Genomic DNA, 19,935 nt, shown 5'->3' with positions numbered 1-19,935 from the left:
TCCTTTCAATCTAGGGAGAATATTGCTGGGCTTGTCTAGGGAGCTCATTTTCCATCTAGACCTTAGGAACAGAGATAGTGGCCAGGAAAGCTTTCAGGCCTCCGTCTCCCCACAACGCAAATCTGTCTGACAGTGTCACAAACTTTATTCTCTTTTCTACCCCCCAGCCTTAATTTAGTGTTCCAGTGTCTGAAAGACAGTTCTACAGCTAGTAAATGGCCTATGAATAGTAATTTATCTACAAAGAACTAATTTTGGATAATTATCAGGGGAACAAATTAAATTTCCCTCTGAGATTAATTTAATCACACTATTTTTTTTTCTCCAGGGTGTTTAGAGGCATATAACATCTTAAATAGTTGCAATAAAATGTTTACTTTCTTTTTGTGACATCTAAAAAAGGACTGAAAATACAGACAGAAAGAGAGAGAGAAAAAGACCTAGTATATGCCTTCTCCAGAGAGAAAAGAAGAAGACATACAAAAGAGAAAAATAAAAGAAAGCAAAAATTGTGTTTCAGTGGGACTTCCCTGGGGCATCGCTAATGATCTGTTTGCCTCCTATCTCTGCTGGGCCAGAGCTCATCTACGCCTCCTCCTTTTCAATCAGCTGGGGATCTAGGGAGTCAGGCCTCAGCTTTGGTCCACAAATTCATCTCAGCCTGAGCTTTAGGGATCTTATATGTTCAGAGTGGGCATTTCTTTGAGTTGAGGTGGGAGCTGGCTTGTTCAAGCCCATTTCCTGAACTACAGGGGATTCTTTGGACAACTTAGTACAGGTGGATTTCTTTGTTTATTAGGTCTGAAAATTAGACCATATTCATGCTGCTGGGTAGTCTGGGAACTAAGCCAAATTTCAAGACCTCAGTGTTTACAACAATAAGAAAGACACAACAGAAAAGTCCAGTTAATGAGGAAAAGCACCCATAAAGAATTGCCCAAAGAACCAAAGAGTTGTAATAGCACACTATACACAGTCTAATCCTCCCTAGCACTCTACTTCTTATACTAGAGTTCCACATAAATAACACCACCTCAGGGGTAGCTACGCAATTTTCTCCTGAACCCCTAAGGATCAGATGGAAAAAGTGCATGCAATTGTGAGCACTCTCTGTCATGCCCAGGGGGTACTGGAACAACTGGGACCCTGATCCACTCATGAAGCTGTTCTCCCGCAACAGTCCTAGCCTTTCCTGGTCTCCAGCCCCTTCGCAGCCAGGACTGGGGAGTAAATCTACATTCAGACAAACCCACAACACCTGGCTTTGTGTTTTTTGTTTGCTGAGTGGCTTTTGTTTGGGAGTAGAGGTGTTGAGAGGGAGAGAAGACTGGGAAATACAGAAGGAAAATTCTCTACATGGGGCAGGTAGGGGAGGGCAGGGAAAAGAAGAGTTTTAAAGCATCTTCTATCATTAAAACATATCAATAATGATCTATGAATAAAGTGCCACTCTTTAATTTTTGTGATTATATCATGCACAATGGGTTTGATGAATTTTCACCAAATTTGAGGTTATGCTTGAGCTAGTCTGAGTTAAATAAAGACTATCATAAATTTGCTTTGTGGGACTGACAATGACGTTCCCTGATTACATATACAAAAATAGGCATTTGTCTTCTGTAGGAACCAACACGGAGATTCAATAAGAAGCCCAGGTGGATGCTGAGCGGAGCAAGAGCTGCACTGTGAGAAGATGCACAGTGAGTCTCCAATCAAAACTCACTAGGCCAGATCCTCTAAGTCACTGAACTGATTTGCAACTGAGCCACTTCTACGGGAACAACTCTAAGTACCAGGCTCCAGGTCAAATAACAGTGTGACTTAGTTGTTTAATAGTTAATGATCCACCAGAGCATCACTAGGAAGGCCAGCTAGGAATAATTGTAAATGTACAAAACTGTGAAACAAAGCAAACCAGGTCCTTTCCCCTGTTCCATGAATGAATGGCTCTAGCTGCAGCTCCTGGACCTCCTCCACCATCTCATTTCACTGCCTTCATAATCCTCTTCCCTAGTGCATTCCTCATCCATGTTCCTCTTCCTGATTCGCTCCATCTGGCATAAGGGTTAGAAAACAAAGTTCATCCAGACACTTATGCAAGTGTGTCAGTTTTTGAGGAGGAAGAAGCCAGAGAAGTCAGAGGGTATGGAGGAACAAAATCAGAAGGCTTGTCAGAGGAATAGATAGACGACTGTGCCCTGTATCCCTCCCTCTGAGGGTCACCAGGGGTGCTATCAATGAGATAAGGGACTTGAAGGGCTGGAGGAGGCAAACCCTAGGGGTCTGTGGCCTGAGCCCTTTTTTAGAAACTGATTTTCCCCAAATGGTTAATATTTCTTGTTATAACTCCACAAGATATCAAGCCTGCTTTAGGTATTCTCTTCCCACAATTGTCATTTCCAGTACTGTAAAATGAGTTGCCCTCAGTAAGGAAACTGAAACCCAGAAAGGCTAAAAGGCACTTGCCTTGGCTGAGCCAGAGCCATGGCCCACAGCATGCCCTGGGTTTCTAGGAAATTTTCTGATTCCAGAACTATAGAAAAGCTGCCACTAGGAAGGAAGAAGGGAAGGAAGGAGGTAAGGAAGGAGGGAAGGCAGACATGCTGTACTGAACATATAAGGAACTACTTATATGACAAGACACATCACCTCAAGCCTTAAACTTAATACACACAGGTTAAGAACAAAGACCTTCCTCACAAACCCGGTTTCAGAAAAGCTTCAAGAACTTCTTGAAGACATTTTTCCCAAAAAATCTACTCATATTCACCACAATGAAACAACAATCCAGTTAAATAATACTTGAGTGAGCACAATTTTCCCAAGAGATATTTAGGAAAAAGTGAGGGCTCAGAGTCCTGAATCTGAAAAGTGATTCCATGTTTTATCAACTAAGTGACCTTTTTCTTAATTCCTCCAATCCTTCATTTCCCCCGTGTAAATTTGCACGGGAATACCTACCATGCAGAGTTGTTGTGAAGATGAAATGAGATAATACATGTAAAGTGCCTGGCACTGTGCTTGATAATTACATACTTTCCCCGTCCTGCCCCCACCACCACCTCTTTGCTTTTGCCAAAATCTTCCAGGCACTACTAACTAAAATAAGAAGAAAGAATCAGTTCAGAACTTCTGAAACTCAAATATGTATATGAATCATTTGGGGTTTTGTTAAAATGCAGTGATACACCTGTAGTTCTCTGGTGGGGCCTGAGAGTCTGCATTTTTTTTTTTTTTTTTTTGAGATGGACTCTCGTTCTGTTGCCCAGGCTGGAGTGCAGTGGCTTGACCTCAGCTCACTGCAAGCTCTGCCTCCCATGTTCATGCCATTCTCCTGCCTCAGCCTCCCAAGTAGCTGGGACTACAGGCGCCCACCACCATGCCTGGCTAATTTTTTGTATTTTTAGTAGAGACGGGGTTTCACCGTGTTAGCCAGGATGGTGTCGATCTCCTGACCTCATGATCCTCCCGCCTCGGCCTCCCAAAGTGCTGGGATTACAGGCGTGAGCCACCGCGCCCAGCCGAGAGTCTGCATTTCTAACAAGTTCTAGGTGAGGCCAATGATGCTGGTCTGTCTGTGGACCACACTTCAAGAAGCAGAGTATTAAAGAGCTCTAAGAGTTTTGATACGCACAGATTGCTGTGATATAGGAAAGGTTGCATGCAGCTTTTTCAAAAGCTGATGTAAGTTAAATTAGTACAAAGCCAAGGGAGTCCCATTCCTGCACTAGAGACTATGAACCTTAGGAGGTACTGGATTCCCCCAGTAGGCCATGGAGTTGAATCAGTGTCACAGGTGAAACACTGAAATGCCTTACTCCGGGACTTAGGCTAGAAGTACGATGTGCCCTTTTGACTCAGCTAAAGATATTTTTCTAGACTTCATTTTCAATCCTTTAAGAAAAGTATATTGGAAGGGGAAAAAAATAAGTGAAAAATCAGATATTTTTCCCTGCATTTTCAATTTAAGCTCTGGCAAATGAAAAGATCAGATCAAGCATCAAGTTGGAAAACAAAGGAACCATGGAGGAAATTCCACAGGTATGTGGAAGCAAGGAGGGGCATAGCAGGCTAAGGAGAAGGAATAGGGATCAAAGAAATTCTTATTTTTAAAAAATGTAGGCCGGGCGCGGTGGCTCAAGCCTGTAATCCCAGCACTTTGGGAGGCCGAGACGGGCGGATCACGAGGTCAGGAGATCGAGAGACGATCCCGGCTAACACGGTGAAACCCCGTCTCTACTAAAAAATACAAAAAAATAGCCGGGCGAGGTGGCAGGCGCCTGTAGCTCCAGCTACTCGGGAGGCTGAGGCAGGAGAATGGCGTAAACCCGGGAGGCGGAGCTTGCAGTGAGCTGAGATCCGGCCACTGCACTCCAGCCTGGGTGAGAGAGCAAGACTCCGTCTCAAAAAAAAAAAAAAAAAAAAAAAAATGTACATCCCAAAATGCACAGGCATCATTTGCACAGGCAATACCATGTAGGCCCTGAATGGTTTCAGGAATTTAGTAATAACTATTAGTTGACAAAACATAAATTCAAAACTATTCCAATGTCAAAATACCTTATTGATTTCAATAAGCCTATATAAAATTCACATTTGAATTAAAGAAACAACAAAAATAAACTGCTTTTCATATTTAAAGCATTCAATTCCAATATACCCTGGAAGTACTTTTCAGTGAGCTCATCATCTTCTTCAGTCAGTTTAGGTTTAGATCTACTTAAATGTGACTGGCACATGACTTTCTAAGTAGCCAAATGGTTCCCCAAATCCAGACAGGGATTCAAAGTACAGTGCAAATTGGGAAGTTTTCAAGCCAAGTCAGGTCATTTTCACACTACCTAAATGAAACATGGTATTTTACCATTATTTCACTCTCTTTGAAAGACCTTTATTACCAATGTGAACGACTTTAAGAAATGCATTTATCTCTTCCTAGAAAATTGTCTTCCTTACCCAGATACAGTGAAAATGTTTATTATAAGCTAACATTACTTAACTTTGTAATGTCTTATACTGTTATTTCATTTATGTGTGTGAAATGATCTCAAAATTCCAAGAGCTCCTGAAGGGCTGAGACCTTATACGTTTTTAAGTGTCTAGAGCATTTAACAAAGTGATAAGCAAGAATTACTCAATACATGCGATATAGTTTAGATGCGTGTCCCCACCCAAGTCTCATATTGAAATGTAATCTCCAGTGTTGGAGGTGGGGCCTAGTGGGAGGTAATTGGATCATGAGGGCGGTTTCTCAGGAATGGCTTAGCACCATCCCCCTTGGTACTGTCCTTACAATAGTGAGTTCTAGTGAGATCTTGTCATTTAAAAGTGTGTGTCACCTTCCCACTCACTCTCTAGCTCCCACTTTCACTATGTGATGTGCCTGTTCCCCCTTCACCTTCTACTATGATTGGAGAATTCCTGAAGCCTCCCCAGAAGCAGATGCTGCTGTGCTTCCTGTACAGCCTTGTAGAACCAAGCCAATTAATCCTCTTATAAATTACCCAGTCTCAGGTACTTCTTTACGGCAATGCAAGAACAGTCTAAGACAACATGGCTGATAAACCCAACTGGAAAAAATACAAAATAATATATGAGAGGAAGACAATTCCACTTATGAGAAAATAACATGAGTTAATATAATTTTTCATAATTAATGACGCACCACAATAATTTTCAGTACATAACCTATAGAAGTTCTTTTGCCAAAGGAAGATAGGCACTTGCATAAATATAGATTTTTCACACTATTTAGCACAACATGCAGTTTATTAATTTTCTCATATCAGAGTGCAAGGGAGAAAAAAAATCAAATATTCTTTTAGCTAATTTTCTCACCTAGAAAAGCATTTCTTTTTCTGCAAAGCATTGTAAAGAAGTTCAGCTCACTTGTGCTTCTAACCTCAAAAATGTCTTTCTTAGGACAATGGCGTTTTTGTGGTATTGGGTCTACAAGAATCTTTGAAATATCACACATGGTACTAAGTGGTTTGCAAGAATCACAGGGATATGACTTGGGGAGGAATCTTCAAAGTTCAGTTATTCATTCTATCCTTCTGCTTCCACACATGTAGAAGTAATTTAAACCACTACTATAATAGATGTCTTTAAAAAAAAAAAAAAAAAAAAAGCCTTTCTGCTTATTAAGACAAAGAGCAATATTACTACATAATTAAACAAAAATTGGGCTGCCAGCAAGGACAGTTCATTATAGAAACTGGAAATAGTTAAGTAAACAAGATGTAATGATTAATGGCCCAACAGCAACCTATAGGGAGGTCTCTAGTGATAAGATGCATGGCTATGTTCTTAATTGTGTTGTGCTCAGTATTTTTATTACTAACTTAGATCAGTGATTAATCCAGGTTGCCCATTAGAATCACTAGGGGAGCTGTAAGAAAAAAAAAAAAATGCCTGGACTCCACCCCTAAAACTCTGATTTAATTGACTCATTTGTTTAACTATCAATGACAATGCAGAGATATGCTAAGTCCACATAGATATGATAATAAAAGGAATAGTTTAATGACAGAGTAAGTGTCTATTATGTGCCAACAAGCCCTATGACAAGCAAGATATGGAGATAAATGTGACACAGTTCTTGTCATTAACAATAAAAATAAATTTGAGATTAATAGATTCAACAGTCACTGAAAAGACAGTGCAGTCTTAGACTGTATTAATCATCTTTCTCTACTTCAAGATGGTCAACTAAATTCTAGACTATTGTGTTTGACTTTGGAGGAACCCACTTGAAGAAGTTACAGAAAAGCTGAGGCTCTTTGAATAGAAAAGGAATAGCAGGTGATTTTCCTGGAGATCTGTTTATTCAATGAATTCGTGTTTGATAATTTTAAACACAAATATCAGAAGTGTTATTGCATGAAACAGAAGACATGTTTGCTCTGCTTTGGTCTCTGAAGAAAAGCTAAAACAATGGAAAATAAAGCAAGAGAATATCAATTTGGTTCAACTGATGGAAAAAATTACCTAATGATTAAAACTACCCAAACACAGAAAAGGCTGTTTGGGGAGGTAATGAGGTCCTCTCTTCTAGAGGGATATAAGCACAGACAGGATATGGAGTTGGTTAGAATTCTGTAAAGAGAGTTGAATGGAAAAGCTTTAAAGGATAATTCCACACTGAAATTCCACAGTGTATTATAGTTAGGCTAATTTCCTTGCAGTACCTAAGAAATCAGGTTTTTCCTTTTGTATTAAAAAAAAAAAAAAAAAGCCCTTCTTCCCTAAACTTTTGGACAATTGGGACACAATGATGTCACCATCTATTACATACCTAGATGACACCTGAACAGCCACATCTGTAATGATGTGAATTGACAACCAAGGAGCACACATAAAACCCAATACAATCAGGACTGCTAGAGACACCAAGTCAAGGGTATCAGGAGCCAGAGCTTTAGATCACCCATCTCGGCATGTGACTCTGATTGCTGTCCTCTGCTTAATTCCTCTGAGAATAGTCTTTCATTATTCAAGCAAAAACATTCTTACAAAACTGTATATACTTCCTCACAACTACAGCCTTACCCTTGTGCACACATTCATGCAATAGGCATAGATTTATTGACACATATATAGCCCAAGTCTTGGATCATTTTTAAAGTATTAAAGTATTTTCAAGTTTAATGCCTAAGTAGCTTACTTTTGAAATAAACCTGCAAATTGTATACTTGATGTATTAGTCTATTCTCATGCTACCATAACAAAATACCTGAGACTGGTAATTTATAAAGACAAGAGGTTTAATTGGCTCATGGTTCTGCAGGCTGTACAGGAAGCATAGAGGTTTCCGCTTCCGGGGAAGCCTCAAGAAACTTTCAACTATGGCAGAAGGCAAAGGGGAAGCAGGCACATCTTACATGGTTGAAGCAGGAGCAAAAGAGAGAGGGAGGAGGTGTTACACACTTTTAAACAACCAGATCTCAGGATAACTCACTCCTACTATCATGAGAACAACACCGAGGGGATGGTGCTAACCCACTCATGAGAACTTCATCCTCATAATCCAGTCACCTTTACTACGCCCCACCTCCAACACTAGTGATTACAATTCGACTTGAGATTTGGTGGGAACACAGATCCAAATCATATCACTTGATAATTGCTATGAGAGCAGATTTTAAGTGTTCCCATCACACAAAAAAATAATAAGTTATGTGAGACAAGGCATATGTTAATCAGCTCGATATAGCCATTTTGTAATTTATACATATTTCAAAACATCACGTTGTGTGCTATAAATATATATAACTTTTATTTGTCAAAAAAAAGAAACTACATAGAAAGTCAGGTCTAAAATGTGACAGTAATCTGGGCACTAGTTTCATAATAGTGGACGTGAATGTAAGACTACCTTGTTACATAAATCATTTGACCTTTCAACAACAAAATGTACAATATGATTGTTACCATCTTTTAGCAATATGATTCCCAGAACCAGACAATTTGGTCCAGTAAAGAAGATTGCAAAACAAGATAAAAACCACTTTGAAACCGTTGGAGTTCGTGGTTTTTCCGTTAACCTCTCAATTGTTACTAAACTTGCCCAATTTCATCCACACAGTTGATTTATGGATTATTTTCATGAACTATTTGCCAGCAAAGGAAACTGCATTTATAGTTCCTTCTTCACAAGTAACTTACTCTTCTTTCTATGTCATCTTTTCATTTTTCAATCTTACATTTATTCCATTATAGCCAAGCTATAATAGAGCAAAATTCTATCATCAAAAATTGCTTATTTTAACTCTTACAATTCCAGTTACATATTGCTTGTATACTTTTCAGTGTTGTAACATTGCAGTGAAGAAAGTAAAAGTAAAAACAAATAAATAAGCCAAATTTGTATTTTTTTTACTTAAAATTTACTTCTCAAAGCAGATGGAATGGGAACTAGTTTATGAAATTATCTCAAGCCTGGAACAGGTAAATAACAAACAAATACCTCAGAGAACTTACCTAGATTATTTAATTACTTTAATGCACCATTTTAGAACATTTAGGAATAGAAATTCAGAGGCCAGAAAAAAAAAAAAAAAAGATTAAAACAGGCAAACTAAATTAGGGCAACAAGAAATCAGACGAAAGCTTAGCCAAAGAATAACACTATTTAAACAAATCAGATCTCAAAAAGATTTTAAAAATTTATGCTTTCATGCTCTTGAATCCAGAAAGAAAATGAATTTGAGACATATCCAAAAAATATCTTTTCTCCTACAAGTAAATTATTTATAAAGAAAAAATTAAAACCTTTGCCATGTCAAACTTAGAATAACATACACAGATATTAACAGCACACAAAACAGAAGCCATTTTCAATGTTTGCTAAAAAGCCACTGTTACTATGGTGAGGCCCCAATACAAAAAAGCAACAACTAACAACCAGAAACCCATAACAAATGCAAGTTACTGGTGCTTTCCATGACTAATTCCAACTTGTCACACTGCTTGTCATCACCTGTACTCTTTAGTTGGTACATCCGGTCATCAGGCCTATAGATGAGGATCCACATCATGTGGGCAGTACAGCTATGCTGCTCAAGAAGAATACAGACTCAAATGTCCCATCAATCTGGGGATGTGTTTCAACACTGTGACATCCCAAGAGTCCCCCAAAGAAAATATTCACAGAGTTTTATCTTTCCATGGATTTTAAATACATATCTGAAAAGCCAAAATATGTGAAAAGATTGATTTAAAAAATAGTTGACCAAATTTCAGTGAGCCTGAAAGCTTTTACACTGCTTCTCTTCTCTTTATTGCAAGCTATTAATTGAATTAGCTCTACCCAACTCCCTCTTTTTTTACAGTTTTTTTCCTGCCCTCTGACTTTCAAACCTCAACTTTTTTTTTTTTTCTTTGAAGATTTTATTCTTCATAATCAAGTTTTACATAAAGCCAATCCCAATACCAACTTAGGGCGATAATATAGGACAGTAACAGCAGCTGAATTTCGTGTTTTAAAGCAAACCTGCATTTTGATATTTTTTCCGATTATTTCATTCTTTTTTTTTTCTTTTTTATTATACTTTAAGTTCTAGGGTACACGTGCACAACATGCAGGTTTGTTACATATGTATACATGTGCCATATTGGTGTGCTGCACCCATTAACTCATCGTTTACATTAGGTATATCTCCTAATGCTATCCCTCCCCCCTCTCCCCTCCCCACAATAGGACCCGGTGTGTGATGTTCCCCTTCCTGTATCCAAGTGTTCTCATTGTTCAATTCCCACCTAAGAGTGAGAACATGCGGTGTTTGGTTTTCTGTTCTTGCGATAGTTTGCTGAGAATGATAGTCAAACCTCAACTTTCTTAAAAAATTAAAACTGCTTTCTTGAGGTCCTCCAGTTACTTCCTTCTATTAAAGATGCTTTCCCTTAGTTCTCAACCTCATAGGCACCTACCATTAGACCTGTTCACCACTCCCTCTTTCCTGAGACGTTCCCTTCCTTAACACTTTCCTCCACTGTCCTCTCTTCGTTCACCTCAATCTTTGCTGTCCTCTGCTCCTTCTTAAGTTCTTTCCCTCCCACTCTCTAACAAACTGAGTTTCCACCCCATACCTCACATTTAGCAAGTTCCCTCACTGTTTAACAAGCCCCACTTCTCTCCTAACTTACAGTCAAATATCCTTCCAGCTGATATTCCTAAGTCTACAGCTCCTACCATACCCAACTTCTGTTCCATATTAACCTGGCCATTTCCATTTGGGGATTTGGCCTATTTTATATGGAGGACAAATAAAATCCCTTTTCACTTTGTGACTCCCCAGCCCCTGAGAGCCAATTACCTCATGTTTAAACTCTTCTTTTAAATAGTATGGTGTCACCTACCTAAGCCATAATTCCTCATGACACTCTCTCACCTCCCTTAGCCTGTAGTCTAAGGTCCCACTACAGGCTTTTGCTCCTGCCTCTCCTTGCTAACACTGGTGGTACAAATAAACAAACAAGGCAGGAATCATTTCCCATTCCCTCTGGCAAAACTTCCTCAAACATTTTCACGTACTTTGAGGTCTCCTTTCCCTAGCTTTACAGCCCACATCACAAAATTAGAATTTTGCAGCACCTTTGCATTCTTAACTATTATTAGTTTCATTCTAGTGTGCTGGGCTTCTCTTCCTGAGTAGATTATATTTGCTCCTTGAAAGTAGAAAGCAGAATTTGTACCCCCTTTCTTTTTTTTTCTTTTTTTTTTTTTTTTTTTTTTTGAGACAGAGTCTCGCTCTGTCACCAGAGTGCAATGGCACAATCTCCGCTCACTGCAAGCTCTGCCTCCCGGGTTCACACCATTCTCCTGCCTCAGCCTCCCGAGCAGCTGGAACCACAGGCGCCCGCCACCACGCCCAGCTAATTTTTTGTATTTTTAGTAGAGACGGGGTTTCACCGTGCTAGCCAGGATGGTCTCAATCTCCTGACCTCATGATCCGCCAGCCTCAGCCTCCCATAGTGCTGGGATTACAGGCGTGAGTCACCATGCCCGGCCTGTACCCCCTTTCTTAATAGCTCCAGTAGCACTCAACACACTGCTAGTCTAAGCAGGCAGGTCCTGTAGCATGCACTTTGGGGCCCACCTAAACATACTCTGCCTACACTAGCTTCTTCATGTATTGTTATCCCTTTGAACTTTATATGCTTTTTACACGTTGCCTCAAACATTCTTTGGAAAATAAATAAGCAAAAGGCAACAAACATACATGTTGTTAGGTATAGAGCAGGTATGCTGTGAATATTAAATTTTGAAAATTATTTTTATTTCTATTACATAAAAGGGGACAATGAATGGTCTATGCACCCCACACACAGGAACAGGAAATTTTCCTGTTAAGCCAGTCTTTTCTCAGAGAAACACAGTTACATTATTATGACATGGGCCTAAAGAGGCCCAGTGACCATCTCGGCTCACACACTGAGAATGATGGTGAACCATGTTTTTCTACTCTGCTCTCAACCACTTAGATTCTGAGTTAAGAGGAGAGAGAAGTTTGCTGACTGTGGAAACGTACAAAGTCCTGTATAAATGGGCGGGAGGGAAATACAAGGAGTTCATGCTGCAGGGAGCCTTAGTGGTGTGATTGTGGCACTGGCTGCTGGGAGTCGGAGGCACTCAACCATATGGCTGCACTGAACGAACACTTTGGAAAATCCAAATGGGCATTGTTTTACCAACCACAAAACATCATGAGAGCAGCAATAGATTTCATCCAATAACTAGGATATCAACAAGGCGTTTTCAGATTCTAGGAATAAATTATAGCATTAGAATCATAATTTTTAGGTGGGACTCTTTCTTTCTAAGCATGAAAACTACTGGTTAAATCTTCATCAATTTACATAAGCCTATGCACTTCCTAAACGGGATCAATAATTCCACTCAGGAAAAAAATCCTTTGAAAACTGCCCATCTACCTTTGTGCATTAAATATATTCAGATAAAATTTATTAAGTGTTTTGGCTTTACTGAAGTTTCTGAGTTTGAGGCAGGATAAGTTCCTCATCACTCAAATGAGTTCATCTCCCTTCTCAAATTCTGTTAAAGTTCAAGAGAATTGAATGGGGACAGATCATGCCTGGGCCTATGTGACAGAGAGTGAGAGAACAAGAATCAATGGGAACCAGTGCTTTCCATCATTTTTTTTGAACTTTCAAACAAAATCAGAAAATAGCTATAATTAAGCTAACACTTTTTCTGACATCTTTTAACATTAATACATTTTAATACAACTTCAACTGTTTTCATCACTTCTACCATTCACTCTGAAATCCTTTTAACAGGAGTGAGTCTGTTTGACTCACTCACAATATTTCTTTTAACCATTATTAACATTAACATATTTTAATATAGCTGTTTTCTACTTCTATTATTCATTCCTTTTATTAACCAAGAAAACATTGAACTCCCTTCTAATGAGAATTATAATTCTAGCACTTGGCTCACTCTCCCTCTTCAATCCCATTTTGTCTTACACATTTTGGCAGTCTAAATCCCTCTTGTAATTTGATGTTTTTACCTTCCAGTTCTCACAATACCATGTCTAATTTACATATTAATTTGACTTAGAATCATTAACCTTATCTTTTATGTCCTAAACCTTTTATTTCTCAAAAGTGCTTTTGATCATTTTTAAGCCTGTGCTATGTCCTAAAATGTGATTTGCAGCTTTAGAGTTTGTTGATAAATGAAGGTTCTCGAGGTATTGAGGTATCTTCTGCCAGCCCTCCAGGAAAAAAGTTTGGTTGGCCGGGTTTAATGTTTCTGGAAATCGCACAACTTATCAGAGCTATCTGTAAATTTTTCTCCTAAATTCTTACCTACAAAAGCCCAGGGTAATATTTAAGGTCATGCTTAGCCTCACATTGTAAAATTGTGTAAAATTCTTACCTACAAAAGCCCGGGGTAATATTTAAGGTCATGCTTAGCCTTACATTGTAAAATTGTGTATCTCCTTTATCTACCTTTGTCTTTAGAATATAAGAACTTTACCAGTATTTATGTGAGGAAAGGCAAAGTAATTGGGGTTTGTTTTGTTTTGTTGTTGTTTGGTTGATTGGTTTTTTGTTTTGTTTGTGTTTTGTTTGTTTTCCAAGATTGCTCAAAAGAGCCACATGACATCATGAAAAAATATATAGGTTTTAGAATCTGGCCAATCTGCATTAGAATTCCAGTTTTGCTGGAAATCATCATTCTCAGCAAACTATCGCAAGGACAGAAAACCAAACACCGCATGTTCTCACTCATCGGTGGGAATTAAACAATGAGAACACTTGGACACAGAGCAGGGAACGTCACACACCAGGGCCTGTCGTGGGGTGTGGGGAGCGGGGAGGGATAGCATTAGGAGATATACCTAATGTAAATGATGAGTTAATGGGTGCAGCACACCAATGTGGCACAAGTGTACATATGTAACAATACCTGCACGTTTTACACATGTACCCTAGAACTTAAAGTATAATTTTTTTAAAAATTCCAGCTTTGCTACCTTTTAGTTGCATGACTTAGACAAGTTACTAAATGGAGCCCCATCTTCATCTCGGTGGGTTTTGTGGAAGATTGAAATATGTTCAAAGTACCTGGTACACAGCTGGGTTCAAGCTGTACAAATGTGAGCTATTATCTGTGTGACCCTGAGCAAGTCACTTAAGTGAGATCTCAATGGCTTAATGTTTTCATATATTTAAAAAATATAATTAAAAAGTAAGAAATAAGAGTACTTCAAGGACTAGTTATAAGATTAAATAAGTTTAATATAGTACAGTGCTTAGAACCATGCCTTTCATATGGTGAGCCCTACCTGTTTTAAGCTATCATGATCACTATCTTTATTAATTATTATGAACATTCTCCCTGGGATATGTCTCCAAATTCATTTCCATTTGGAGTGATATTCTTTAAAGCTGGGCAAGACTGAGCAAAAGACACCAGAACGCTGCCTTTCTTAAAAGGATATTCCATTTAGCGGTTTTAAAGAAAAAAAAAAAAGCTTAAAATCAGATAGGCATAGGTTCCAATCCCAGCTCTACTTAGACTAGCTCACAGGGTTGTCGTATTTTACTCTACTTTATTCCTTACAATAACTGCATTAAATAGGTGCTTTGATTATCCCCAACATACAGCAGAATAGACTGAAGCTGAGAGAGGCTCCGCAGCCCTCTGACTGCACAGCCAGCCTGCCTTTTGGGTGTTCCCGAATCAAGGTAACACCACCTAGGTGTAGTGGGGGGTCCCATGCTCCTTCTAGAAGCATGGCAGGAACTCATTTCCTGTAAGCCACAATGGAAGTCCTTTATTCTGGGATATCTGTGCCCCTCTCTGCTCTGTAGCTTTTCTTTCTCCACTTTTGCTGTCACTCTTAGTTTTGCCACTCCATAGTGGATTTTGTTTTTATCTCGGTTTTTTGTTTTTGTTTTGTTTTGTTTTGTTTTGACACGGAGTCTCACTCTGTCGCCAGGCTGGAGCGCAGTGGCACAGTCTTGGCTCACTGCAACCTCCACCTTCAGGGTTCAAACAATTCTTCTGCCTCAACCTCCTGTGTAGCTGGGACTATAGGCACACACCATCACATCTGGCTAATTTTCATATTTTTAGTATAGACAGGGTTTCACCATATTGGCCAGGCTGGTCTTGAACTCCTGACCTTGTGATCCACCCACCTTGGCCTCCCGAAGTGCTGGAATTACAGGCGTGAGTCACCGCGCCCAGCCCATCTTGGTATGTTTTAACTCAGAGATAGAGCTACCTTGTTCAATCTGCTGTGGCCACGGGGTACTCTTCTACTGCCTCGTCATTATTAGGAAAACCCAACAGAAAACAGTCACAGCCACACATGCGCATGCTCTTGTTCAATATCATGAAAGCTCAAGAGAAAATCATGTCTATATCATTAGCATTTTATGACTTTTAAAAGAAAGAAAGATCTGAAGCAATGGCAAATTGTTAACATCTATTCAATATGGGTGGTAGGCAAATGATATGTTGTTATTCCCCATGCTTCTCTGTGAGTCTGCAATATTCCATTAATTAAGCAAAAATAATTGCAAATTGAAAAGAGCATACCATTTTACAAGGCACAAACATAATAAGGCTTTCCTTATAGGGTTACGACTCACAGAAGGAAAATACTTGTTATATATTGGAAAACAAGTAAATGAAGCCAAGTACTTAAATGCATAATTATCCCAGAGCAGATTAGTTATTACTGGGTATTTTTCTCAAGGTCTTAAATATAAATGTATCTAGTTCTCTGATTTGGGACTTGATGGTCAAGACTTTCAGAGGTCATTCTCTACAGTTAAAGGACTGGCTGTAGAATGGATGGAAAGGCATGGGGCCAAGTCTGGTGTTCACCAGGAGGGCTGAATGACCATATGTCAGGAGGCCATACAGAGTGACATTTGTCACCTTGGGGAATTATAGCCCCTCCCTCTCCCAAGCTAAGAAGCATGTTTCTCAGCCTCCTGAGAAGGATTTCTTGTCTCAAGAGCAGACTTACTTTAACCAAGCTTACAAGATTGATGAATAAAATCAGAGTGCGTCAGTATACTGTTCTACAATGAGAAATCTGTCATGAAGATGGCATATTGAATTACTACAGGGAAACCTACATTGAAAATCAAATTATAAACACAAGTTTGCATGACCAGCACAGCATGAAAAAAGAGAAATTTTAGCTACTTCTCCTAAATAGTAATACATATTAATGTTAATTAACAATTAATCAACTTATAATAGCCCAACGCACCCATCTCCATATATGGGAAAGATCTGCCAATAGGAACAACACACAAAAAACTCCATTGACCAACATTCTCTCTCCTCTAGCTGGTGCCTAATGGACACTGCCAAAGTTTGCCCCTGGGACTCTCATATTTCTATGCTTTAATAGCCATCAAACCCCTCTTTGAATTGAGACTTTCTTCATTAAATGTGCTAGTAAACACAATCATATAACAGGTCTTACAGGCCACATATCACCTACAGAAACAACTCTACCAGTTATCTATCTTTGAGCTTATAAAAGATTCCAGGTAGCAACTTAGATAGAGTCACAGAAGAATAACAACTTTATGAAGGCCCATGATGTAATTCATGAAGTTGTTCACTACTGTAGCCTAAGACAGTGCCAGTCACTTAGTAGACATTCAATAAATATTCCTTACGTCAATGAAAAATATCCTCACTTAAAATAAACTGTTCAGTACAAGCCTAAAGCCCGCACATGTAATCATTCTGTAAATACAATCACTCAGGACCTGGGAACTTTATCTGTTCTTTTTTTTTTTTTTTTTTTTTTTTTTTTTTTTTTTTTTTGAGATGGAGTCTCCCTCTGTTGCCCAGGCTGGAGTGCAGTGATACAATCTCGGCTCGCTGCAACCTCCACCTCCTGGGTTCAAGTGATTCTCCAAGCTCAGCCTTCCGAGTAGCTGGGACTACAGGTGCCCACCACCATGCCCAGCTAACTTTTGTATTTTTAATAGAGACAGGGTTTCACCATATTGGCCAGGCTGGTCTTGAACTCCTGACCTTGTGATCTGTCCACCTGGGCCTCGCAAAGTGTTGGGATTACAGGTGTGAGCCACCACACCCAGTCCAGCCTCATATATATATATATTTGTATATATTTTATATATATATATATGTGTGTGTATATATATATTTATTTAACTTCTGGGACATGTGTAGAATGTGCAGGTTTGTTACACAGGTATACACGTGCCACAGTGGTTTGCTGCACCCATCAGCCCATTATCTACATTAGGAATTTCCCCAATGCTATCCCTCCCCTAGCTCCCTAGCCCCCGACAGGCTCTGCTACGTGATGTTCCCCTCCCTGTGTCCCTGTGTTCTCATTGTTCAACTCCCACTTAAGAGTGAGAACATGCAGTGTTTGGTTTTCTGTTCCTGTTTTAGTTTGCTGAGAATGATGGTTTCCAGCTTCATCCATATCCCTGCAAAGGACATGAACTCATTCTTTTTTATGGCTGCATAGTATTCCATGGTGTATATGTGCCACATTTTCTTCAACCAGTCAAATGATGGGCATTTGGGTTGGTTCCAAGTCTTTGCTATTGTGAACAGTACTGCAATAAACACACATGTGCATGTGTCTTTATAGTAGAATGATTTAGAATCCTTTGGGTATATACCCAGTAATGGGATTGCTGGGTCAAAGAGTATTTTGGTTCTAGATCCTTGAGGAATTGCCACACTGTATTCCAGAATGGTGGGAGTGGAACTTTATCTTACATATATTTTTCCACATTCAGCCTGAGTTGCTTAGAGAAAATCCCTCAAATGCCATTCATCAACCACCAGCTAACGTCACTACATCCATCCCCAAGTGCTACAAAAAAGGTCCATTTTCATATTATTCCTATGTATTCTACTAACCAGATGGGTACCAAATTGAGCTAAACATCAATTCTTGAGAAAGAAGAGATTTTATCATCTTCCCATGACAATAAGCATGCCAACTACTCTTAGTGGGAAATAACTAGTTTGTAAACATTACTAAGATCTGTATTTATGGAAACATATGGCACCTTGCTGTTAAAATGGTCCAATGAATAAAGTTTTTGGTGAAGTCATACAGTTCTAGAAGACATGCATCCCACTGTCTTTAGATAAGACCTATTCCAGTATGCATGTGTTATGTGTGTTTTACTCACCGCATACTGGAACTTTTCATTATATTCACGGTCATTGGCTTTCACTATCCGTTCCATTTCTAAAGAGAGAGAAATCAGGTATGAAATTAAATTGTAGGCCCACAGAAACAAATAACTCATTAAAACAACATCACTTAGGTTGCTTTGTTGTTAAGGTTGCAAGAATTCTTTTCTTTCAAATTTGAAGGGCATTGGCTTTTTCCAGTGTACATGTTGGAACATGTGTTGGAAAGTCACAAAATGGAAAGCTACAATGTTTCTCATTGTCCTCCTGATGCCAACCATAAAGCAAAACATTATGTGTCTCCAATTTCTATGTCCCTCCAGCACCGCAAAGACCCTTTCTCTTAACTTCAAGTGGTTCCTAAGAGAAGGAGCTGACAAAGTCAAATGCATCCTGACAAGGAATGTTTTGTGAGGTTTTTTGCTACAAAGTCACAAAATATAACATAGCCAAATAAAACCATACAGAAGTGGCCAGTGAGGTCACTGACTTTATGGTCATAGAACCAAAGGTGATATTTGTTAAGCAGCCCAGGCATATTAAGAAGAATGACACATAATCAGGAAACTGAGACCTGCCCTTAGCTGGAAGTGACCAAAGAACAAAATCTCTTCTGAAAGCAAACACAAACACCAGTACAAATAACAATATAAAAAGGACAATAAATCCAAAGATTATAACAGTGCAGAACAAAAATTTGCAGAGGGCAAGAAAAGACAGTGCCCCAGAAACACTAGCAGAACAATTTTTGTAGTAAGGGTAGCAAATTCTTGCTCCATGTTTACTGAAGAGTTACTTCCAGAGTTGACCGAAGATTTAGGATGGAATGATGAAAGCTATGAGAAAAGAGTCAGCAAGGTAACCACCAGATGTCAATGCTGGACTCTCATGGCGAGTGACTTGACCCTCTCACCATTAAATTCCCTTAATCCCATAATTCTCCAACTGGGTAGGTGACAGGTGGTAAAAGGTGGAGGGACTGCAGTAAGAGTCTGAGTTTGGAGAAGGCACTTACAACCAGAGAGATAAAGGAGACTGCATGGTGGAAAGTAACTTGGAGACACATGTTGGGGATGGAGCAGGGAAGAGCAAAAGGAAAGTGAAAAGAAGATTTGGAAGCAGAAGGGAGACGAGGAAAATGAGGGAGATGAAGAGGGAGAGAAGGAAGGAAGGAATATATTTTAGCACCCACCATGAATTGTAAGAACAAATTTTTTCCAAAAGTCCAGGCGGAATCTCTCTGTAGCCCTGGTAGTTCAACTCCCAAGACTGAAGGTCACCTCTAAAGACTGCCCCTGACAAATGACACCCTGTCTTTGGTTATGACTGGGTTTCTACCATTTGTAGGGTGTTTTGTCTGTCCAGTAACCACCTGCATGGTTTCCTTCTTGCCTATCTAATAAAGCCAGTTCCCTGTGATAGTTCCTGTTTTCTAATATGGCTCAACTAATTGCTGATAAGAATAATATTGGACTGACATCAATAGTTGATGATACCTGAATGGGCTTGCTCCTAACCTGTAACTTTGAAATCCAGAACCCACCAGAAAGCAACCTCTCAACCACTCACCCACCTGAAGAAAACATTTCAAACCCTGGCTAAAAAGCACCATCCTCTCTTTCTTGCTGATGCCCCAACAAAGACTTAAAACATCAAATCCCAAAGTGGTACTTTGAAGGGTGAGGGAACCTAAATGCTTAAAAAGCTAGATAATTTATTTATATAACACCACCATA

General features: G+C 39.3%; 1 protein-coding gene across 4 annotated transcripts in view; it reads right to left on the bottom strand.

The window, feature by feature from the left end:
- The window catches only part of LOC105490532 (ATPase phospholipid transporting 8B4 (putative)), a 276,940-nt gene that overhangs the window by 220,723 nt on the left and 36,282 nt on the right, over nucleotides 1-19,935 (bottom strand). For all 4 annotated transcript variants that reach the window (XM_024795544.2, XM_011756284.2, XM_011756282.2 and 1 more), the window contains one exon: nucleotides 18,196-18,254. In XM_024795544.2, coding sequence (XP_024651312.2) covers nucleotides 18,196-18,252 — 57 coding nt within the window. In that variant the 5' untranslated portion in view covers nucleotides 18,253-18,254. The remainder of the gene's footprint in view (nucleotides 1-18,195; nucleotides 18,255-19,935) is intronic.

The sequence above is a fragment of the Macaca nemestrina genome, chromosome 7 (genome assembly GCF_043159975.1).
Source record: "Macaca nemestrina isolate mMacNem1 chromosome 7, mMacNem.hap1, whole genome shotgun sequence".
Classification (NCBI taxonomy): domain Eukaryota; kingdom Metazoa; phylum Chordata; class Mammalia; order Primates; family Cercopithecidae; genus Macaca; species Macaca nemestrina.
This window is presented reverse-complemented; position numbering and strand designations above follow the sequence as displayed.